The sequence below is a fragment of the Callionymus lyra genome, chromosome 2, assembly GCF_982586985.1.
Source record: "Callionymus lyra chromosome 2, fCalLyr1.hap1.1, whole genome shotgun sequence".
NCBI classification, from domain to species: domain Eukaryota; kingdom Metazoa; phylum Chordata; class Actinopteri; order Syngnathiformes; family Callionymidae; genus Callionymus; species Callionymus lyra.
Window position 1 is genome coordinate 40503902 of NC_141819.1, and position 24702 is coordinate 40528603.

The 24702-nt window shown below is 36.2% G+C and overlaps 2 protein-coding genes across 5 annotated transcripts in view; one reads left to right on the top strand and one right to left on the bottom strand.

Annotated features, from left to right (window-relative positions):
* osbpl1a (oxysterol binding protein-like 1A) overlaps positions 1–3293 on the bottom strand; it is a 37184-nt gene extending 33891 nt beyond the window's left edge. For 2 of the 4 annotated variants that reach the window (XM_087785228.1, XM_087785225.1), the window contains exons 1-2: positions 3056–3293; positions 2221–2259 (exon numbers count right to left, since the gene is read on the bottom strand). In XM_087785228.1, coding sequence (XP_087641354.1) covers positions 2221–2223 — 3 coding nt within the window. In that variant the 5' untranslated portion in view covers positions 2224–2259; positions 3056–3293. Of the gene's footprint in view, positions 1–1993; positions 2147–2220; positions 2260–3055 lie in introns of all 4 variants that reach the window. The other 2 variants (XM_087785227.1, XM_087785226.1) reach the window with 2 other exon arrangements.
* Positions 3294–3563: 270 nt separating this feature from the next.
* The window catches only part of impact (impact RWD domain protein), a 37605-nt gene continuing 16466 nt past the window's right edge, over positions 3564–24702 (top strand). The window contains exons 1-10 of the mRNA XM_087783079.1: positions 3564–3584; positions 3654–3719; positions 10797–10925; positions 11003–11055; positions 11173–11235; positions 11351–11436; positions 17119–17238; positions 17302–17396; positions 18024–18097; positions 20747–20837. Coding sequence (XP_087639205.1) covers positions 3675–3719; positions 10797–10925; positions 11003–11055; positions 11173–11235; positions 11351–11436; positions 17119–17238; positions 17302–17396; positions 18024–18097; positions 20747–20837 — 756 coding nt within the window. The 5' untranslated portion in view covers positions 3564–3584; positions 3654–3674. The remainder of the gene's footprint in view (positions 3585–3653; positions 3720–10796; positions 10926–11002; positions 11056–11172; positions 11236–11350; positions 11437–17118; positions 17239–17301; positions 17397–18023; positions 18098–20746; positions 20838–24702) is intronic.

Sequence of the window (24702 nt, forward strand, 5' to 3'; positions counted from 1 at the left end):
GTTATGTTAATTCTATTCTTGGCAAATCAACATTAATGTTTTTGCAGTGATATCAAACAAGGCTTGTATTTTTAAGTGTTTTTTTTTTTTTATATATCAATGTGATTTATTTAACTAAAAAAACCTTCTCCATTGATTTCAATGGATGCTTAGTTTGCTTTCAACTTAACATTGGCTTTATCACTTTACCTTAACAATCACAAAGAAATATATTTTATTGTAATATGAATTATTTATTATTTTAGAAGAAAGAAGAAGAAAGCATGAACAGAGGACAAAAAAGAATTCCATTTTAAATCATATTATTGAGGAAAATTAAAATAATCGATCATCACTAAAACAAAAACAAAGTTTAAGATAAAATGAATCGCAATCAGACTCGAACTTCCTGGTAAGGACAGTTTTGTTAAAATGTTTCTTGCTCGGCCGGCGACTCATCTAAAGCTTTTGGCCGCGTGTGTGATTGAGTTTGACACCCCTGCTGTAAAATGTAGATACAGGTAACTGTGAGGCAGTGAGGGGTGGATTCCAGCCACCTTTAATCTACAACAATAGTGGATTCAAGCCACCTCTCACTGCCAATATTCCTGGGAAACATCGATGTCTTGGGTCTTTTCTGTTGGGAAATCTTTAAAGGAAGGCTGCCAGGCCAACTTAAAATGTTCAATTATTCACCCACCAATTACATTAAGATTCCCTATCCATAACATCGTGCTTCAAAACATCTGAGGGATGAATCTTCTCCAATGTTCTCTCTATTCACTGGGTATCTAGTATCAGAAAAACATGTGATGGAGTGAATGGTAAGTGTTTATGAAGGTGAAGGCAGGGTTGAAAAGTGTTATAAGGAAAGAAAAAAAATCAGAACGGTGTTGATGAGGCTTCATTAAACAGTTGATGAGGTATCATGATACAGTGTCTTCTTTTTGAAAGACCACTAGATGTCACTCTCTGCTTCATAATTGTTGTCTCTGATCTACTACTTCAATAAAACCTGGCATCATTTTCAAACAGAGAGAGACATCTAGTGTTCTTTCAAAATTAAGACACTGTATCATGATACCTCATCAACTGTTTCATTAAGCCTCATCAACACATCACAACTGCTGCTAAGAAAAATATTCAAGATGGTTAGAGTTTAGATAAACTCCTGCACATGTGTCAAACTCTGCTAGGTGGTTATCTCAAATGAAAGTGGATTCAAGTTCATTTTAGAATAGAATAGAATATAAAATGTTTATTCATCCCCAGAGGGGAAACACACTTCTACAACAGCAGCACAATTGAAAATAAAGTGCAAGGAAAAAAATAAATAATAAAAGAGATAATAAAATAAAATAAAACGATCTTAAAAATATACAAATTATTTACAATATTAGAATAATTTGTATATTTGTATATATTTTGATACGGGAACAAGTAAGATAAAATACAGGACATAAATTATAGATGTCAACAATAATAACAAAGTGTGTAAAATCAATTTCGAAGGTAAGGAATTTGTTGGTGAAATAGGAAAAAAACAAAACAATAATTAAGTTAAATTGAGCCTTTTAGACTAAAAAGATGTATAGACTCCTTTTAGGTAAATATATTTTTGTTGGGTCCCTGACTTAAACTGCCTAAAGATGTTTGCCTCTTGTGTGGTTGAGTTTGACATCCATGTGCGCTGTACTAAAACAACATTTTAAGATAAGAAAGATAAGAATCCAGTATGTCTTAGGGGTTGAACACATGCACAGCATTGACATTGGTTTCGGTAGACAGAGAAACCTGGAGCAGTTGTTAGAATTCTCAGCCAGCGTGACATTGTTCAAGACCCATGAGTGAAAAGTCACATGCTGCGCTGAATACTTCGTCATATCAGGAGAAAGGCAGTGACAAGAAAAAGTCGTCAGTCACCAGACTAGCCTTACAGGAAATCAGTTTTTCCTCTTCAAACAGCCAATGATAGTTGTCTTGTGAAATCACACTTTGGTATGCCGACTCATACTTGCGTGAAATCTTATCTCAAGCAGCATTGCAGACAATCACATGGTGATGTGGAAATAACAGCCACCAGACTGAGTAGTTTAAGGAAGTATGGCATCAAGTATTGATTGTTTCTTTCGTGAAGGAGTGCGGACCAGCTGTGTCAAGGACTGATCTTCAGATGAAAACAAAAATAAAATGGCACAACCTGCAAACATCAAATTCTGAATCCACAAAAATACAACTGACCATGATGCCGAGTCAGTAGAAACCCCCGGGTTTGATTTTCTGCAACAAGATAAATCCATAAAGAGTCAAACTCATGTTCACTACTAAACCTTTTTTTTAATTTTTTTTTTTAATAAACTTGACGGAAATAGCGTCTTGACATGTCAAGGGTCAATGACTTTTTCAAAAACATAATACACCTCTTAGACAGGGATATCAATACACGAACAGAAATTAAATTATTTGTTTTATCTCTCTGTGTGTTCTGGTATCAAATGCCTCACTTAATAACCTTAAGAAAATGTAAAACTAGGTTAATGTATTTTAAAGTTTATTGTTTGGAAACAACATCTTACGTGTATACTTGATAATATAGAGCCAAAAGGAAATGCCGTCTTTCCTTTTGTGATTTAATCAGTCACTCAGAATTTCCCTTGAATCCACACTAACTTCATCAACGTGGACTCCCACTGGAACTTCCAGCCTGAGCCTCTGGGTAAGTAGACAAGTGGGAGGATTTTAATGATGACTCAGCCTTTATCAACGTACAGAGAGACAAGTAAGATCTTGTCAAGGGTGCTGGATGACAATCTTTTAAACAGTGCTTCACAAAACCAATCATTATTTGAAAGTCATAAAAATGTTCAAGAAATCATCAGGGTCATTTTAAAATTTAATTTTAAGACCCTTGAGTTGAGTTTGTCATTGAAGGATAAGTGATCATTCACAAGCTTGTTTGGATGAATAAATACATTTATAAAGGATTTTTAAAAAACAGGTTAGAGATCCTTTTTAGAACGTATTATTTTGAACAGAGTACAGAAGTACACGATGCACAGATAGAAAACACACTTACTGCTTCACTTGGCTCAGAGGCAGATGTTCAGTCAGACCCACTTTTCCAGTTCAACTCAAAATTAACTGTCAGCATGTGACCTCCGTTTACATCCTGCAGTTCCCGGCCAGATCATCGTTGATCATTTTCTTCCAGCTTCAACGCGTTGATAAATTTGACATCTATACTTATTTGGTCGTTTGACAATTTAAATACATCACCAATTCAATTTCACTCTCACACGCCTATGTTTTCTGTTTACAAGTGTCAGCTGATCACACTGAGCGGAAGTTGTAGACACGTAAAGTTGAATATTTCAAACTAAAAGCATCCGTAGCTGTGTCTACGTAGAAAATCATATATTCCGGACGCACCCCGTGTTTATGATCGAAAGAATATATAATTTGTTTAAATTTTACACTTTGTGAGTGTTTCGAAAAGTTGTAGTCCTTTTTCTGACACTAATACTTATTACAAACGTGTCTTATTTTGTTATATTTTCGCAAAGGCAGGAAAGCATGTTTTGCCCCGGAAGCCGAGAACAGTGGAGGTGGCACGTTATTCGAGTACGTAAAGAAACCATTTACTTGTTGAATAACACATGTTTTTTAAATTATAGGGACTTTATTGAAATGAGTCAATGGATGACATGAACCAGGAGAATGAGGGGGATCTACAGGCTCAAGTAAGCTGATCTTTTCTCAACCTTTTGGCACTTAAATGCGATATTAATGTGTCATAGTCCAAAGGTCCAAATATATATGTTGTGTATGTTGTCAACACAATTTTACTGGTATATTTACATGAATTCAATCTATATATCTTATTTATTTGTCAACTAATTTAATAATAAAACTGCGTGTTGCATTGCCCAGATTGTTCAGTCTATAATCTAATGTATATTGTTTGTCAGCAATGAAAAGACCCTTATTTTTTATACTTTTTTTTACATTTTCAGAATGAACTATGCACAGTAACTAAGCATGCTTAAGGAGTACTGGGCCACATGGCACTGTTTATTTTTAGTAGCCTTAAAAGTACTTCTGCTTCATAAGCGTTTCTCTTGCATAGAACAGTATGATTTATTTTTATGTTCATATACAGTAAGTTACATTGAATGTAACCTTTAGGATGAACTTCACACAAATATTTCCCATAGAACATTTGCCATATTGGTTTAAAGTGTAGTTCTAATATGAAATAAGGAGAAAATAAACGACTTAGGAAGTACATTGTAATACAGTTATACTAACAGCCCTTCGCAGAAGTAATAATAATAATAATGCTTTTGCATTAAAAAATAAAATGAATTACAGTAAAAATAGTGAAACATATGATAAAACCACTAGACTAGGTAACATAAAAGCTGTCTAAAAATGTTTAATTAAAATCAAAAGGACTCTTTATCAAAACAGATTAATGTTCAGGATTATATTCTATCTATTAAGATATCAGTTATTAAGATAAGGAGGAACAGATTAACTTTTCCAAGGATTATGCAGGGACCTCCGAAAAATTGGAATACTGAATTTGTTTGGTTGTTTGCTGAAGGAGGACAAACACAAAGATAAGATAAGATATATTAAGCCTAGAAGAATAGAAGGTTATTTATAGACAATCAGACCCATGCTTCCTGTTTTAGATGGTTTGTTCAAATTATTTTCCGGCCGTTGACTTGGACTGCATTAAAGTTGGCCTCTTTTGGGATTGAGTTTGATACACCTAAATTAAATAATTTGTAAGTAGCATTTTACAATTCACACTGTGGGATTTATTAGAAATAAATATCAGAGATTCAGTTCTTATCTAGAATGAATAAAGCCCCCCCCAAAAAAAAAATCCTGTATTTTTCTTGGATAAAAAGTAAGTAAGTCTGCCAAACAACAGGAGAATATTGACAGAAATTAGCACAAGTGTCCTCATTAACCTTCTTTTCTCCGACAGACAAAAAAAAATCTTGGCTGCAATTTTGTGTTTATCGTGCGCCAAATCCCCCTCAACCTGCAGCAAAGGATGCTTGCACATTCCCACTGATATGGACATTTGTTGAGCGTGATTAATTTCATTTCTTTGAAATCTTTTAAAAAAGAAAATAGTTTTTTTGAGTTTTTTCCTCACATTTTTCTTAGTCTCAGCTCAGAAATATCTGTTTGTTATTGTCTTCACGTCCTACTCCTGCCACCTACGTGGAGCTGTGACTGTGATGTTTTGCCTTCAATTTTTCAGACATGTTGTTTGTTTCTGTAGCTGTCTCACTTTCTTTTAATGTCTGTGATGTTTTTTTTGCTGCTTGATAAAAAAAAGGTCTAATTAAGTACTAAATTGGTAAACTTAATCACAGTAATAGAAAGAGATAAACATGCAGCATATTACTCTATACTTGCTACAAACTCTGCAAGAATTGCAGAGTAAACACGGATAAAGGTTTTCCACAGAATAACTATCAAAATATACAAACATTTACCTTACTTTTGATCTGAGAAAATTTAAACTATTTCCCTGCTGTTATACATTTTATTATTCTGATATATATTAACAATATTCCTGTGGTTGGGGTCTGTTCATTTCTAGGGTTAGTAACCTGGAAATGATATGTGGATATTAGTGGTGTAAGAAAATATAGATATGGCGATGTATGTTTTTATATATTTTATCAATGTTCCATATCACTGTATCGATTATAAAGACAAAACAACCTTTTTTTTTAACCCTTGCGTTATCTCAGGGTCAAGGTGACCCAAAAAACAAATGTTTTTGAGACTCTGGGTCACCTTGACCCAGAGATAACACAAGGATTAAAACATTTATTTATTTATCTATATTTTTTCTTTTAAATCATATTTTATGATACATTTATTTACAATTAACATGCAAATATTTACGGCGTACATTTATTATGTCACCTGCAGCTAAAAGAACAATGAATTCACGCGTGATCCTCTCAATGACTGAGGACGAGAGGATACAGTCGACTCCAGTAGCTTTTAAAGCTGATGTTTGGACATATTTTGGTTTCAAGAGAATTGAACGCAGTTACGATTTCTTCAAGAGTAGTGTAGTATGTAAATTATGCAACGCCAGAGTGAAGAAAAAACTACAAATGTATCTTGGTTCCTACAGTAATAATAATAATAATAATAATAATAATCTCTATTTATATAGTGCCTTTCTATGCAATATATGGCAATATATTGCATCGTTGGCCCTGTATCGTGATACGCATCATATCGCCAGATTCTTGCTAATATAAAATAAGGATGATTTTGTAATTAGAGATATGAATCCTCATTATTTTTCAAAGAATTGTTCAGGAACCGGCAGCGATGTGAAGGTATTGGTACCAGCTAAGACTGGGTAACGATCAAAAAGAGAGGGATGTTTTTTGTCTGTTGTTCGTTTTAAAAGAGTTTATAAAACAAAGAATTATGTGCACATTTTTGGAAGACAACAAGGAGAATCTTTTCATTTATCTAATTGGATTGAAACTATTTTGTTTATCTAAGAAATATATCTGCTGGTGCTTATCAAGTAGTGTCACACACCTCTTCCTTTATCTTTTTTTAATGCGAAAGTAGCAATAATGCATGTTATTTACTTTGATTATTATATAAGCAATTTACCCATTAAGCACCTTTTTCAATTGACTTTAATCAGTTCTTTCTTTGAAGAACAAGAATATGAACAATTATTGTCGATTCTCTTTCATCTAAAAAGTCAAATCTCTATACCTTCTCTGCTCTACTTGGCATCTCGCTTCATGCCGATGCTGTGTTCAGTTCTAACAAGAGCCTTATTAATACATATATCTGGACTGAAGAAAGTTCTTCTCCCCTGATGTTTATATTTCAATGGAGAAAATGTAAATAATTGGCCAGAAATTCCTCACACATGCAGTGTCCGCTGAGACTGTCCGTGAAAATAGTATACAGTATATTGTATGTTTTTATTTTGGCTTTAATTTCAAGTTCTTTCAAATTGTTTGATATAAAGTTTTTGTTACTTTGGGGAAACTTTGCGCAGGAACAAAATCATTTAAAAATCTCTATTTTAAGTTCAATCGTTCGGGAATATTTAATAAAAATGTAAACTTGACAAAATCAATCTAGTTTATCCTTGGCAAGAAATAAATCACTCTCAGGATTAAGTAAAAGAAATTGATACATCTGTGTGTGTTTTTTCTTGGTCATAAATGTCCTCTTAATACACAGATTTAGAGAGGATTGTGAAACATGTGTCATACTATGTTTCTTTAGATTCACCACCAGATAATTAACTAGAAAACAACAAATAATTATGACAAACTTTTCTTTAAGCCAATCTGATTATGAATCACAAAGGCATCAATTCCTATATTATTCCTATATATTGTCCTTTTTCCTAACCCAATTTGTTAACACACACCATTTCAGAATAAGTGCATGCAATCAGCAATGCTAGAAAGTTTATCATCTAGCTAACTATTTCCCTCACTTTAAATAGAAGTTAAAAATAACTCAAATTCCGTTGGAAATTTCCTGTTTGTGTCCTTGGCCCCTGCAAGGGGTTGAGTGATGTCATCATCTGGCTGTGATGCCACTGTGAGGACAGACATCAATCATGCTATCAAGTTATCATTCATCAATTCCCAAGTCACCTGCTACTATCTACCCTTTAATTCTTTTTTCACTGGATCTCCTTGTACATTTAAAAATATATATTTTGTATATTGTTCTATTTTATTCCACCTTATTTAATTTTTTCATTTGTCATCAATCTCCTTTATGCACATCATGAGGATGAGACAAACAACCGTAGATGTCTACCATGTATGATTGTTGACATATTCTTGTTCAATAAAGGTGATTCTTATTTATATTTACAGTAAAAAGGAAACGCATACAGTGGTATGCAAAAGTTTGGGCACCCCTTCGGAAAATCACTGCATCAGTTTATCACTTGTTGAGCTTTTGAAGCAGCAACTTTATTTTAACATATGTTATACTATGAAACGGAAACATCTCATTAGTTAAATCATTTTTATTGGTCCAACCGAATTTTTTATGTGCATTTAAGCAAAAACATGCATGTGCATAACTTAGGGCACCCCAAAGTAGGGCTGCACAATATATATAGAAAATATTGAGATTGGGATATTGGCACGTGCAATATGTATATCAAAAACATGTGCAATACTTTACAATTATTTATTGTATAAATCAAGCAATTATTAAATGCGCACTTCAACCATCAGACGCGTCCTTAAATGCGCGAGATCCCTGGACCAGCACAGAACCAGCAAACGCTCAGCCTCAGCGGAGGGTGTGTGTAGTGAACAAGCTAGTGGAAGACGAGGAGGGAAATGTTGATGAAAGCTGTGAGCAACTTATTCCAAGAAGACATGGTACCTCAGGGAATTGGAATTATTTTGGTTTCAATATAGACGACATATCCCAAAAAACATTTTCTCTGCCGAGGGGCAACGCTGCAAATCTACCCAGCCACCTTAGGAACCACTAGAAGGACCTTTATGCATCATGTCAGTCAACAACTGCACAGAAGACTCTAGTAAAGATGGGAACGCAAAAGGCAACCTCAGAAACCACTATAAATGAATTAACTGCTTCTGTCGCTCCGTATATAAAAAAAAAATCCAATGCTCGAGTTTTTTTTATAGATTCATTAAATTTTTAGGAAAAAGAACAACAAAATGAAAATAAATAATTCCATGAATGTTTAGTAGAGCCTCCTTTTGCTGCAAGAACTGCATGTAGATGCCTCCTATCGCCACAGACAACTCCCTTAAGTCTGGCAGTATTTTGGCCCATTCCTCCAAAGAAATAACCTCCAGTTCAGTCCGGTTTCTTGGCTTCCGTGCACAGACAGTCTGCTTCAAATCAATCCATACATTTTCAATAATGTTAAGGTCTGGGGCCTGGGATGACCATTCCAGTAGATTGTACTTGTGCTACTGAATTCATGGTGGATTTATAAACTGTGCTTAGGATCATTGTCCTGCTGAAAGATCAAACCCTGGCGTAGCTTCAACTTTGTGACCAATTCTTGAACATTGTTGTCAATAATCGGCTGATACTGAGAGGAATTCATGTGGCCCCTTAACTTCAACAAGGTTTCCAGTCCCTCTGCTAGCCACGCAGCCCCATAACATGATGGACCCTCCACAAATTTCACATTAGGCAATGAGTTCTTCTCATAGAAATCCATGTTTTTTTTTTCTCCATGCATACCTCCAGTTGTTCTGACCAAATAACTGCATCTAAGTGTCATCTGACCACAGTATTCCTTTCCAAAATGCTTCTGGATTGTCCAGATGTAGTTTCATACCTCATGCGACTTTTCTTGTGACGAACACTCAAGAAAGGCTTTTTGCAACTGCACCATCTGTAGCCAGATGTTCTTGTAGTTCTCTGAAGGTGGTCTGTGGCTTGTCTGTGACCATTCTAACCATCCTTGTTCTGTGCCTTTCCTGTATTTTTTTAGCCTAGCACATCTTTCCTTCACAAGGACTGTTCTTGTGGCCTTCCATTTCTGCACTACAGTTCTGACAGACAGTCCAAACCTTCTTGATCATTTATTGTACCCTTCCTAGGACAAGAACAGCAAGCAATTACCTCTGTTAAACAGCATTTTCGTTCATATTTTCACCTGTCTTTGTAATGCAAGGTCTCACAAACTAATCAAAGCAATTTTGTGCTGCAACCTGTCAGCTATAAATCCCTACAGGTCTTGAAATGAATGTGATTAAAAGGGTTCCCAAACTTTTGCACATTTTATTTTTTACATTCAATTTTATCATAATAAAACTATGTAATGCTCTTAAGAATTTTGGTCTGGAAAACACTCAAATGACTAAATCTCTGTAGGAAATTAAATCTTGTTGCTGTGATCTTCTCTTCTAAAGTTAGAGCAAATTATTGTGAAATCTTAGAGGGGTGCCCACACTTTTGCATACAACTGTACTATAATTCAGAACACTTCAATGAACAATTTGAATCATCCTGCATTGTCATTAAAAACCAGGCACACGCAAGGTATCGGTTTTATGAATAGTAAAGACATTTCAGTAAGAAAGAAAGTGACTTATGCGTGTTTTAAGACAAGCTAAACCTTTATTTGTCCCACAGTGGGGACATTTGAACAGTATTAGCAGCACATATCTCATAACTGTTCATAGGGTTTACATAATAAAAGCATGTATTGCACAAGTGAAGAGCAGATTGAAAATAAATCACAAATAAAGATAACAACTCTGTATAAATATACTATAACCATATATAGAAGAAAGTGCACTGAACTAAAAATCCTCAGAGAAGGGTAGTAGAAATAGAGATGTGAGGGAGGGAGTTAAAAGAAACACTAATTTATTTGTAAGAAGTTACTGTTAAGACCCAGTCAGCCTTGTTGCTTATTTTTTATTGTGTAACCTGGCAGCAGTGGGCAGGAGGGAGCGGTTTAACTTTATAGTGTACCTGTCTAAACATCCATGAATATAATCTGTAGTTGGTATTTTAAAAGCAATACTAGGTCAATGTTGCTGTATTTACTGTTTTTGTTGAGTAACTTATGCATACATATCAAATGCTTTCATACAAAATGTTTTTATTAACTTAATGTTTAGGCACCATTTTGGGTTTTCTTTCTGATAAAACCACCAAATCTTAAATGTTTCAGAGTCACAGTCAAGGTAAAGATGTATTTGGTGTCTAACTTCCCATAAATATCAAGTGTTGTTAAACTTTAGCTTGTATCTGATTCCATGCTCCAGATTGAAGAGGTTGAGGCCCTCTCATCCATTTACGGTGATGAATGGTGTGTCATCGACGAGGCTTCCCGAATATTTTGCATTAAAATATCCAATGATATGGAGGAGCCCAAGGTGACTGCATGTCTGCAGGTATATCAATAAAGTTGATCCAGCGATTTCTGTCTGCTTATTTGGTTTAAACTCCAGTTCATGATTTCTCTTGTCAGATAATTCTCCCGTCTGATTATCCCAGCGATTCCCCACCGATCTACCAGATCAAGTGAGTCTATTTGCCTTTCAAATGATATCTTGAGGCAATCTGCTCAATTGATCGGACAACAAGCCACTCAAAGCCCACTCTTTGTCTTGCTCAATAACTCTCCGTTTGTTCTTGTAGTGCGGGCTGGTTGCGAGGCCCAGAGAGGACTAAATTGGCAAACAGCTTAGAAGACCTCTACATGTGAGTGCTTCGTAATCGCAGACTTCTGAAGACGAAGATGTGCAGAGAGAACAGAAGCTTTTCTTCATTTTACTGTTTCCATTTAATCTGACAAAGGCATTTGTTGTTTCAACAGCGAGCACACTGGAGAAAGCATCCTCTACATGTGGGTGGAGAAAATTCGAGAGTTCCTCGTTGAGAAATCCAAGGATTCGGGAACGGGTGAGCTGAGATTTATTTTCAATTTTATGAGTCAAACCCTTGAATTGGCGTCTTAAAAATATAATACTGCATTTGGTGTTTTACCTTCAGTGCCTGCGGTAGAAATGTATTTCCATTTATCACAGGTAAAAAGTTCTTGGAAGAGAAAATGTACTTTGTACTTATAAGGTTGAATTTTAGGAGACATCCATTTAGAAAATGCAAGTCAGAGAGCCATAGATCTTTGTAGGAGCTGTTGGCAAAGTATTTTACTGATGATGATGATGATGAATAAATAGTTTGGTGAATATCTGGATTGATTTAAATGTAGGAAGTAGACTGGTCTCTTTTCGTTTGTAAAATGTAAGTATAGGTGGATCGAAGCTCTGGTACACTGTATGGCCACTCTCCTGCTGTGGAGTGTAATGACAACAACAGTTCTTCAGACCACACAAGCACAGGTCACAACACACCACCCAATCTTAAAGTATCTTAAGCTTTTTGATTTTTTTTTTTTTTACAAGAATAGGAACTTAAGTTGGATAAGGTTCTGGCCATTTGTAGAGTGTGTAAAGCATAGATTATTAATATCCATAGCAAGAGCTATCTTGGAACTCACCTAGTAGAAGAACTCACATTTCCCCGATCCTTAAAACTCTTCACTGGTTGCCATTTTCTTTCAGGATCCATTTTAAAATCCTGATTCTTACTTTTAGAACTATTCATGGTCAGGCTCCTCCTTACATCATTGATCTGATCCAGCCTTACATCCCAGCTCGGGCTCTGAGGTCTGTGGATCAGAATCTACTGATGGTTCCTCGCACACGGTTCAGGACCAGAGGAGAGAAATCCTTCCAGGCTGTTGCTCCTAAGCTTTTGAAAGATCTTCCTCTCCCTCTGCTTTTGATGGAGTCTACTGACTCCTTCAAGAAACATCTTAAGACATTTTTATTCGTGCAGGCTTGTTTCTTATTTTCTGGGACTATGTTTGTCTTATGTCTTGGCCTTTTAGATTTTTTTTTTATTTGTAGGTATTTTCAAATGTGTATTGCTTTTGATTGTTAAAGTGCTTTGTGACCCTGGTCTAGAAAGGTGCTCTACAAATGACCATTACTTACTTACTTACCTATTGAGATGGCATGGAGACACCATTGCAGTTGAAGAGGATCTTTTTATTTCACTTTACTGTATCTTGTGTGTTGGTTAATATGGTGATCAGACACCTGCTCTTGACTGCTTTATAAATGCTCTCTATATAATTACTACTTTTTAAGAAAACAACTGTACAGATGGTAACTTATCCAAGTGTTTTGTTTCCTTCCTTTCCACCCTTCTTTTTGTCAGATTTATAAACAATTTAGGTATTGCTATTTAGAATGTTGCAAAGTTGATTATTGCAATGCACTAAAGTTGTTAATTTCACTTTTTTGAGTGAATATAGCAACAGTCTGTTTTGAAAATGAAGAAAGATTGTTCTAAGCATTCTAATGAATTTCTCTTTGATTATTTTTCCTCCCACAGTTGCATTAACTGCATCCCATCTCATCGAATCATAATGTATTAAAATGTATCGTGAGTGATTCGATCATAATCCATGTATCATTTAAGGATGGTATGCCAGACTTAATAGATAGTCAATAAAAAAAAGTTTGGTTAGTTTATAAAAGCAACAATATATAGGTTGGTCTTAAGTTTGGGTTTGAAAATACTAAAACTCTCCTTAGACCTCCAGTCATCAGGTACTCAGTTCCATAGATACGGCCTGTAATAACTGGAACCAGCTTTTACACGTTTATGTTTTACTCAAAGATAAGGACTGCAAGGGTGAAAGCAAATTGGATATGTAGGGAGGACAAAGGCCATAATAGATTTTTTTTAGCCAATAGAAAAATCTTAAAATGAACTCTTAAGGACAAAAACACAAGGGTTACCTCAAACTGATTTATTCTCGGGACCTGGTAAGTATCCAAGTTCTATAGGAATGGTGAATGTGTTTTCTTGGGACACTGCTATAAGAAATGATCAACGCATGGATAAATGTCTGCATTGGCTCGTTGAATTATTTTCTCCCAGAATTCTTCGTCTGTCAGCTCCATTGAAATGAAGTTTCAGTTATGCAGCATTCAAAACAAACTGGAACAATAAGCTAAATATTCTTTCAAGTTAAAAGGAGTCTATTACAATGATCACACACAGTAATGTCCGTGTCAAAGCAAAACTCAGACGATTACAACTTTCTGTCGACTGGTATTGGATCATTCACTCCATTCGTGGATTCTCTTTGAGTGGCATCTTCAATCTGAGATACTGGTTTGTTATTACAGGGATGTGAGGCGGTCAGAGTCAGAGATAAGATGAGTACAAAAGCCTGTAGGGCATTAAATAACTCCTTCATGTCTGACTTTGAGTGACTGCATTGACTTTAGATGTATATCTGTTTAATGCCTCCTGTTTCCTTGACAGTGATTTTGGAATTGTAAAGGATTCCGAAATAATGACTTTCTCCAAGTTTCTACAAAAAAAGAGATATTCAAAGGTGTCTGGTATATCTTCTGTCGTAATGGGGGGATTGTCCATTTTATAGCCAAAACACCCTTTTTTGAGGAGATAAAGGGAAACTGGAACTGACAGCACCATTGTTGTTTGGTTCAAACATCTCCGAGTCAATTCATGTGGAAATAAGTCTCAGTCGGTTTCTTCTTAAGAGTCCGTTTGGCTTGGAACCCTTTTATCGTACCCAGAGGAGATGGAGACGGTTGCAAAGATGCAAAGAGCTCCTAAAAGAGGATGTGAAAAAAGAAAGCTAATGAAAAAGGACAAAATCCAGTTGTACGCTTGAAAGATAATATATACAGTATAATTACTAAATGTTCGTTTGCTGGAATATTAAAAGCTACCATGGAAGCAGTGAAGTGACATTTGGGGTTCTGGAACAGCAGTAAGAATACATAAACAGCTTGACTGAGCCCTTATTGATACTGTTATGTTACATCCTGTTATCCCCTATTAAAGTGCTAAAGTTGGGGACTCAAAGGAAAAACTAACAAATATTGCCTGTGTTTGCCAGATTACCTGACTATTCCTCTGTCAAGGAGAGATTTCTATTTGTCTAACAATTAAAAAGGCATCAAAGCGGAGCTCCGTTGCTCTGGGTGACGCGTTCCTCATTACTCCGCTGCGATTTGAACATAAACTCAGTTCGGCTTCCTGCTGCTCAGTGCAGAGGCGGACTCACAACTCACTACAACCTCATTAAATTTTATTTACAGTTGTCGGAGGGAAGTTCACCATCAATGAGCTACTAGCTACTATAAATTACACTAATTTGGTTTTAATTATCATTCATTTTAGCAATTTCTTCTTCATACTTGTTAAAGTAGTAACTACATGGGACTAAATTAAAAACTATGATTGCGGTATCAGGAGTGCATTCGTCCATGAATAAAATGAACCAGGATGAAGCCATGGAAAACATCATTGTTCCTAGTCGCACCTTTCCTCTTCATGTCCTCCTTCTCCACATCGATGAACCTCATGGTTGTCTTATTCTTCTTTTCCCCGGGGTTTCTGTCACTAACATCTTTTGTTTAGACCATGAGCTTCTTCAAGTTTGCTACCTCTAACTCTTCTTGTCTTTATGTCAGAGCTACTGTCTACAATTTACGTGGAGAAACACAAGCCAAGAGAATAAACTAAAATCAGAGAGAAAATCAGGTGGTGAGAAATATCCTCCAAAGAGGACTGTACTTATGAATAACTACATTGTGAATCAATAACAATATATCATACGGAAAGGAGGACTTGCAACTGTGGTTCTAAAAACACTTTTAAGATTCATATTTAACTTTATCGATGAGTCTGTCATGGCTGCTTTGAGACACGCCCACAGTAAAACGCTGTATCTGCTCAAAGGCTTGACTGGAGGTCAACAATCTTTAAAATACCATGAGATGTTCCAAGACCACAGAGTCAACTGAATGGTTGCAACCAGTTTGATTCTCAACTCTGATGCCTAAGTATATGATCATCATTTATATTATAGTTATTTTGCTATATAGTCCCTTCTATCTGTATTTATGAGTGTGTCGGCATGATCTCAACGTCTTGTTGAGTTGCTGACTGCTTGATAACTCTTCTTGGAAAAAGGGGAAGTAGACTACTGAGCTCTCGCTGAAGGTTTACGTGGGGAGGGCAGCTTCATCAGGTGCAAGTGAGAAAGACATTAATGAAGATTCAAATGTGTCCACAATTTTCGGCCATATGTATTAGTGGTGTAAGAAAAAAAAAACAGACACATTAAAATCTTGCCAAATCCCTATCGTTACGATATACATCCTCATCTTTATTTTCAATAAAGTGTGTATAAAATTAAAAATGTTAATGTTAATAACCGCTTCACTAGAGATCAGTAGTCTACATGCTGTATACTGTATGAAGCATGTAGATCTCTCTGTGAAGCTGTTAGGCGGTAGGGCCACTAGATCAGTTCAAGGGGGACGTGAGGCTTTTCCACTACCAAGTGTAGTACACATTGTTATGTCTCCTTAATAATGGACTCCAGAAAGGTATCGTTAGTGATTGTAATTGCTGTGGTGCTACAATTTTTTGCCTGGCTATATTTAGTCTTAAAACAATCATAATGTCAGGGTTAAGGTCAGGTGATGGTAATTTGGTAATAAGTCGCTCGGTATGTGTCTTTTAATGTCAGGCTTCCAGGCTGCCTGTCGACACAGGAGACCTTTTCATGCAGTGGCGGCTCAGTTGTTTGGAACACAGACAGGCTCTTCACCATGATATACTCTTTATATTGGATTTGTAGGATAAATGGCTCGAGTCTCCCTTTTGATGAGTACTTTATCAGCTGTATGTCATATCCTTTATAAGTGTGAATTGAGAATCAGTCGGTGGCCACGGTCCGTGTATAGAGAGTTTGGGGATAAAAGGAGAAGATGCTCTTATTTATGGAAGTGACTTAAACACGAATATCCTCTATCACCAAACTAACATCTCAACAAAAGTGTCCAACTTGTCCAATAGTAGGTCTAAATTATGTTGCAGGCAACTTGTGTCAAAATGTCTCCATTCTGAAACTAGATTATAAAAAAGTGCCAGTGTCATGAGTTTTGGATTTGTTTCGGGCTGAGCCATCACATATCTACACAGTTGTCTCTTCTCCATCCCAGTCAGTCACAGCAGGAGGCCATTCACACTGAATCTGGTTCTGCTCAAAGGAGTGTTTCCTCATCACAATCACATTGTGACTCCTAAAAATTGAATGTGCAGACAAATCAACTCCATTAAATGTAGCTCTCTGATTTCTGATTTATAATGTCAACACAGACCTATATATTGCCTTTCAACCTTTTATCAGGTTATGTTCAAATTGGTTTAGACATCATTTTGACTTACCAGTTTTTTAATTTGATATACATTTTTAGTCCAAACCAGGACATTCAAACATCCTGCTGGCAACATTAAAGTCTATGTTACAGTCTCTGAAACACATAAAGTTTTCCTTTTTTTTGGCTCTTATCAAGTGATTTAAAAAAAATTGCATGGGTTTTCTTTTATGATCACATTACTTGACTAAAATCTTTTTTGCCAGAAATACAAGAAAATGTAACACTTGAAATCATCATTTTTTTTTCTCTCACCCTGTCAGACTTTAACTCAAATATATTTAAATATTTAATTTTTTTTCAGTGGATCAACCCGAAAAAGTTAATACAACTGCGGAAGATCTTGATGTTGATCCAGAAGTGCCAGACTTCAGTAGCCTCAAACTGAGCGACAACGTTCATCTCTTCATAGACCATCCACACGGTATGACCCAAACTCTCGCTACGTGTCTTGCCTCAAGGTTTTGACCGTTTTTATTTTGAGCAGATGAAGAAATTCCACCAATCAAACATGGAGTTTGCATCAGCGACCGACGAAGTACCTTCCAGCCTCATTTAGCTCCAGTAGTGACGCCCAGACAGGTAAAGAGAAGAACTCAGAACAGATGACTGACGTTTTGATTTCGTAAAGAATACAAATAAAAGCTAACTAATAATTATCTAATTAAAATGATTATTATTTTGTATTATTGTTACATCATAATAAATGAAATGGTGTGCATCAGAATTGACAATAATTGCACTGTATCTCAGTTGTCCCCAACTGGTACTGGTCCATGAGTCTCCATGTAAACTTGTGACAATGAGTGACACATGGTCTCTATATATGACCATCTTGTTATAGAAAAACAATATAGAACACCTTCTGACGCCGCATTGTTGTATTATGTCTTTTTCAGGCCTAGAACGTTTTTTTTTTGCTGGTCAGGCTACTTTATTTTACTGTTTTTATCTAAAGTGAATATAATGTCAACATCAACTGCGTCTGCGGTTTTAAAGAGATTGGAGACTTTTGCTCGAACTTTTAATAAAATGTCTTTTTTGTTATAGTTTGCAACAAAATATAGTTTGCTGTTGTAATTTATCAGAATGAACCTGAGGTGAGCAATTATTAAAAAAAGAAAGAAAAACAGCTGCGCTACACTTTTCATTCCATAGAAGAACGGTGCTCAGCAACACTGTGCATCGATCAACTTTGTCATGTTTCAGGTGAAAATGGTTCTGGAGAAGCTGCTCGAAAACAAGAAGGTGGCGAGTGCCACACACAACATCTACGCCTACAGGTCAGTCATGTCCGGTCAAAGCTCTGCAACCTGAGATCTAACGCTCTCTTATTTTACTCAAGTCTATTGTTCATATTCAATGGATTAGCTTCAGTGATTTCAATTGAGTTAGAGAATTGGAAAATCTAAGAGGCTTTTTGAAGATGAAGTGGAAACAATCTCAGGCAACCAACTGGTATGTCAGAAGAAGATTGATGGAAGTGCGATTTAGCCAAACTTGTGCTGGAGGGACCGAGGGCTTCTAGAATCACGTCCATGTAATTAATCACAGCGGTGATCTAGACACTTTGTTGTGCTCCATGGTGATTAGAATTATAAATCCCTCAGTGTGTCGCGTCTCTATCTCAGTGGGTTTTGGCCTGACATCCAAGTGAGTGGGTGATATAGATGGAAGATGCCTTCATCAGGCTAACAATGATATTTTCTATGACATTGTTCAAGGAGTTTTTTTACACATCAATATCTTAATGATAGTTGACAGCAATCCAGTATTAGTTCAAGTGCTGATGATCTATAGTTAGCTTGTGTGTAATAATAATAATAAAATAGAAGAATTGCTTTCTCTATACATGATTAGTAATTGGTACAGACAGTTGTTAGCCTCTTTTGGGGATTAATGATTAAATTAGGGTAAGTTCTCATGTCTATTTATTACAATAACAGATGAAAAGTTATCTTTGTAGGTACCACACACATCAATGTGGTGCACATGGAATTAAACTTCCAAAAATACTGATTTTCACTTTATGCAACTACAAATGCATACACAATCAATAACATTTTTGAGTGAACAATTTGGTTTGAACCTGATATATTTTCTTTTCTTAAAAATAAGTACAAAAAATACACTTATTAAAGAATTGATCATATGTTTAATATTTGATTAGAATTTTTTTTTCAATTTTTTTTTTGAATAAAGTCATGTTTTGAATCTGCGCAGAAATTATTATTTTTTTAATTTACAGGTAAATATTCACAGTGTTTTTTCCTTTTCGTGTTGAAATTAAACCTCCGGCATATTTTGGTTTTCAGTTCTTATAATTACTCCAAGAAAAAGAGGAACCATCACAATATGTCACTAAAATTCAGTATCCCCTTAAATCATAAATTGTTAAAGTGTATCAAAATATATTGTTTCATATTGTATTGTGAGCTGAATATATTGTATAGAAGCATATTGTAAAATTAGTCTATCGCTACAAACATAAACCAGCTGCTATGCTCTTATCCCTTGTGTTATCTCAATTCGACCCATAGGCCTGAAAACAAATTTGTTTGAGGTATCCCTTGTGTTGTCTCTGGGTTAAGGTGACTTGACCTCCCTGGCTTCCATAAAAACAGATGCAGTGGTGGAGTTTTTTTTTTCGAGATAACACAAGGGTTGATCTATTTATTTATGTCTATGATCGAAATTTGATTCATATTTGATGATTAATGTTTTGTGTATTCTTGTGTGGTTTATTTGTGAAGTTTCATGTCATTCTATGCAGGTTTCTTTGGGGGAAATCAAAGCTCTATTAATGATAACATGTGATGCAATGATATTCCTTAACTATTTGACATTATAAAAAGATGGAATCCTTTGCTCGAACACCCTTCATGAAAACACATAAGGCCACAAATGGCCTCCGGGCCACATGTTTGAAAAACCCTGCTTTACACCCACAACCAGTCAAAAAGCCAAAGTCTGGAATAATGACGCCCTCATTGTGTTTTGCTGCAGCCACTAATCCTCATTTTGTGTCTCTGCCATTTGTCTCTGTTTTCCTTGATCGTACCCGAAGGTGCCTCCCGTACATTTTAAGTACCTGATCTGCTCAAATGTTTTGATCTGTCTTGGCAATATGCAGTTGCCATCATGAAAAAGTGCCTTGAATCAAATGGGAAGGTGCAGAGAAGCCAAGGGTATTCGTTTTAACAGCTGTGTGAGCATTTTGCTGGTCTCCTACATTTAATGCTATTCTGCTGGCTCAGATGAGGGTTCAGCCTCCAATTCATATATATATATATATATATATATATATATTTATATATATATATATATATATAATATATATATAGGTACACACACATACTTGTGTAGTCAGTGAGCTGCTCGGAAAGTAAAATCACGTGAATCGTGTGGAAAAAGTCTTCAAAGGACAAAAAAAACATTAATGGTTATCTTAGAACTTCTGAAAATACTTTTATATAGTATTATGGAAAAAAGGTTTAAATGCTATTGATCCATCCATCTGGCAAAGTAACAAGTTTGTTGAGGTAATTTACTACAAACAACATCCATCTCATGCTGTTGATTCCCGCTCAAAACAACTCTGGGAATAGTCAGAATCCTGACAGTGTATGTGTCTATGGTTTTGTGCGCAGAGGTGTAGAGAAATATCCAGTCAGTGTGTTGCTGACATAAGCCTGCCGCCGCGAGCTGTTTTCTGTGGTATTTTTTTCGCGCCTGGTTTAATGAGGTCGGCGTCAAGCGTCTGATGCACTGCCTGTGTGGTCATTACTCACCAAGAGGGGATGTTGACATTTAGACCACTTAGGAAGAAAAAAAAAAGTTTCCATAGAGAAATTTATCCGAAAACTCTCTCTGCTCAATGTTTGAATTTAACTCCCCATCATACCGACCTGCTGTGATTCTGTCTGTTGTAGAATTTTCTGCGAAGATAAGCAAAGCTTCCTCCAGGACTGTGAAGATGACGGGGAAACAGCAGCGGGGGGGAGATTACTCCATTTACTGCAGGTGATTGCCCAGATTATGTAACACAAGTCGTTTACAAGCAGCATCCAATATAGTAAAGATTTCATATGACAACTAAACACAAACATAAACGCACTACACTGTATCTGAAAATTACTTTTTTGGTGTACGAACATATATTTTTCAGTAGTGTTTCCCAGGGACTGAGCTCTGTGCCTGTGCGCAACCAGTACTTTTTAAATGGGGCCTGTGTGGTGACCTGAAGCAAATGTGTTTGAGGTATTCCTTGTGTTGTCTCAGGGTCAAAGTGAACAAAGGGATCTTGACCCTCAGATAACAAAAGTGTTTTTCGTATATAACTGCACAGACTTAAAAAAAAAAATACACGTTAAATAAAACCTGTGTGCTGTTATGTCAGAAACGGAGGCATCATCACTACAACAGGGTTTCTTACACAACCCTTCACATAATGGGTCTCATTCATGAAGCAAGTCCCCGCACAGATATTCACACTCGGATCTGATCGTAAACACGTGAGTATTTGATGAATGCAGCTCAATGAGTCATGAGCGTAACTCTCCGCTACGGTGTACATTTTAGGACATCGTCATGTATCAGACCAAACGGCTTCATCCTTCAGACGAAGCAGCCTCAGACAAACATCCGTCAGACGAAGCAGCCTTAGGCTTCATACAAAACAACATTAGATAGATAATTAAATAGATAATTTTATTTATCTGAGTTCGGAAATTCACAATTCAAGCAGAAGATTTACAGATGAACACATTTAAAAAAAATAAAAAGCAAGAATACAAAGTTTTGCTAACTTTGGGAATGTACATAGTCAGGTATCAGACCAAGCCTCAGAAAAACCTCCGTCAGACGAAGCAGCCTCAGAATGAACGGCCTCAGACGAAGTAGCCTCAGAAAAACCTCCGTCAGACAAAGCGGCGTCAGACAAAACAGCCTCAGACGAAGCAGCCTCAGACAAACCTCCGTCAGATCGAACTTTGTCAACAAAAATCACCGGACCATTTTATTTCGAATAAAACCGGAAATACATGTGACGTCACACGTCAACATGCCATCGGATTTTGTAGTATAGTTATCACATGAATTTTGGTTTTCATTCGAAATAAAATGATGCGTTTATTTTTTTTTCTATATGCTATCCGATGTCCTTTTGGCTGATATCACATCGTTATCGTGTGCATTTCTGGTTTCATTCGCAATAAAACGGTACGTTATTTTTTTCCCCAGATGCTATCTGATGTCGTTTTGTCTAATATCACGTCGTTATCACATGCATTTCCTGTTTTATTTGAAATAAAAAGGAGCGATTTTTTTTGTTTCTGATGTAGTTTTGTCTGGGGACTTTTATTTTGAAGGTTGACAAAGTTCGATCTGACGGAGGTTTGTCTGAGGCCGTTTTGTCTGAGGCTGCTTCGTCTGACGGATGAAGCCGTTTTGTCTAAGGCTGCTTCGTCTGACGGATGAAGCCGTTTTGTCTGACACCTGACGATGTCCTAAAATGTACACCGTACTCCGCCCATGTATGACCATATGAGGAGGTGAAGATGATCCTGCCAACCTTTCAGACGCAAACAAACAAAGAAACTAACTTTTCTAAAACAGAGGTGAAATTAATTTTGTGGAGTTTAGAAACGCATTGTATTTCTTCGGTTAGTTGTGACAGGAAAGCAAAAAAGCTGTAGCTCTAGAGTTTGACCAGCTGTGATCATTGATCTGATTTCGGAATTTCAAGGACGAAGACTCGTCTGGTTCAGGAATGAATATTTATATCAAACTGACTTTAACATGGGCTGTTAATCTTGCCCGTTTATAGCAGAGAACATATCACAGATGAAACGTTAATGATTTAACATGGAACTGGGGTCAAATAAACGCACAAAAGAAACCACAGGAATGAGCTCACAGTTCAAATATCACCTGCTGACGTGTACATCGCACACATTATTGAGTAAACCTCTCTGTCACGAAATATACCTGACCTTTGTTTACATATTTTGTTATTTTAGCATATTTAGCATATTCTAATGTTCAATTATTAGGATTTTTGTATAAACATTCAGCATATTGAATGTATAATCTTTTGAGTCAATTTGAATCAATAAATTACAGCTAATTATAAACTAATTTAACTAAATGTAATACATTTCCTTTTTCGTTATGTTCAAATCACATTTTTCCAAGGCGTCTGCGTATTACTCGCATAACAAATCCATTAAGAATTAAAATGTGCTCAGAAGCAGGTGTAGATTTTGGCAAGATCGCAGCTACTAAAATATTGATTATTGACAAAATCCCATACATTTCCTGCTGTTCACATTTTACACACAAATTGGTTCTGCTCCCTTTTCATCAACGAAACCTGACTGTACATTATAGAAACATTTTGTCCAATTTGGCAAGAATAGCGCGCAGATTTGTTCAAGCAAGAACTGAGAAAAATGTTGTTACTAAAATAACCGTGAGAAGATCGTGGCATCAGTTTATTAATACATTTTCTGTTTTCGTACAGCGAGGCTTCATCATTGGGGTAATGTGATTTACTTTTCACATGCACCGCATGTAGAAAAAAGGCATTTTAAAGAGGAATCTTTGATATAGAAGGAAATATTTGCAATTAGAATTCCCAGTTTATCAAAGCTTATACTTTTAATTCTTAAAATCATACTTAAGATGTTTATTTATAGTTGATTACACTACATGACTACATTACTCTTTTTAGTTTTGACTCAACTTCCTGGAGGACTAAAATAAACACAAAATATATCTGCTGCTCGAATAAGGCAGTTAATGAATCAAGATTAAATAGTCGATACCATTTTGTGGAAATATTTTCTATTCGCGCACCAAAACAGTAATTTCATAGGAATATAATCAACAGTCTATGGATGTGTGTTAAATGTAGCTTGATTTGATATTTATCTTTCAATGTGTGTGATTATTTAACTGGCAGGATGTTCGTTTAAGTCACTCAGCATCATCTTTTTTTTTTTACAATCCTTGATATCAAAGAAGTTATTTTCTATGTACTCACTGGCTTTTCTGTGCAGTTCCATCTCTGAACTAATATTTATGTGTAAAATGACATTCCTGCACGGAGGGTTATTAAGTCCCTCGTCACTCATCTGGCACATATTTCATCTTTTAGTTTGCGATTGCTTTTGGCTGGTGTGTCAGATGGTGCTATGATTCACACAAATACACCCACATCACTCTCACACGACCAACTGCCCACACACGGGGTTGTTTGGCTCTAATCTTGACTGAAGACCAGTTAAGGATTTGTGACCAAACAAGAAGTGTCCTGCCGTCGAAGCGCCATGTTGACCCGCTGTAGTTCTGTTAGCGGCCGTGTGTCGAGTCGTGTCCCATCTTGCCGGGTTGACATCCATGACTCCTGTCAAAGTTCATCTTTTTTCAAGAGATGATGGAAAGCGTCTGTGCCTGTGTGATCTTGTTTGAGATAAAGCGGTGTGAAATTGTTCCCTGGAACCCCAAAACTGTGCGCTGAATACCGATGAATCAAGCTGTTGCTGACTTCCACTCTTCCTGTGCCATAACCCTCGAGGCAAGAGCCACATTTCCGGCTTGGAGGGTTTCAGATGCTGCTAATGTTGAGTCTTTGAGTTGTCATTTAGATTTATTTATGTTCCTGTGTGGTTAAAAGAAATTGGGACAGAGACGGTTTTGACTTAAATAATATAGATAAATGCATCTGTAGCAAAACTATATGAGCCTATAGATCAGGGGACTCGGATACAAGTGGTCTTGGGGTCACCAGAGGTCAGTTATTGTCTAGACTGTTTTGACATTTCTTTCATTCAAATTGGATTTATATTTTGTTATTTAATTTTCTATGGATTCACTGTGAATTAGC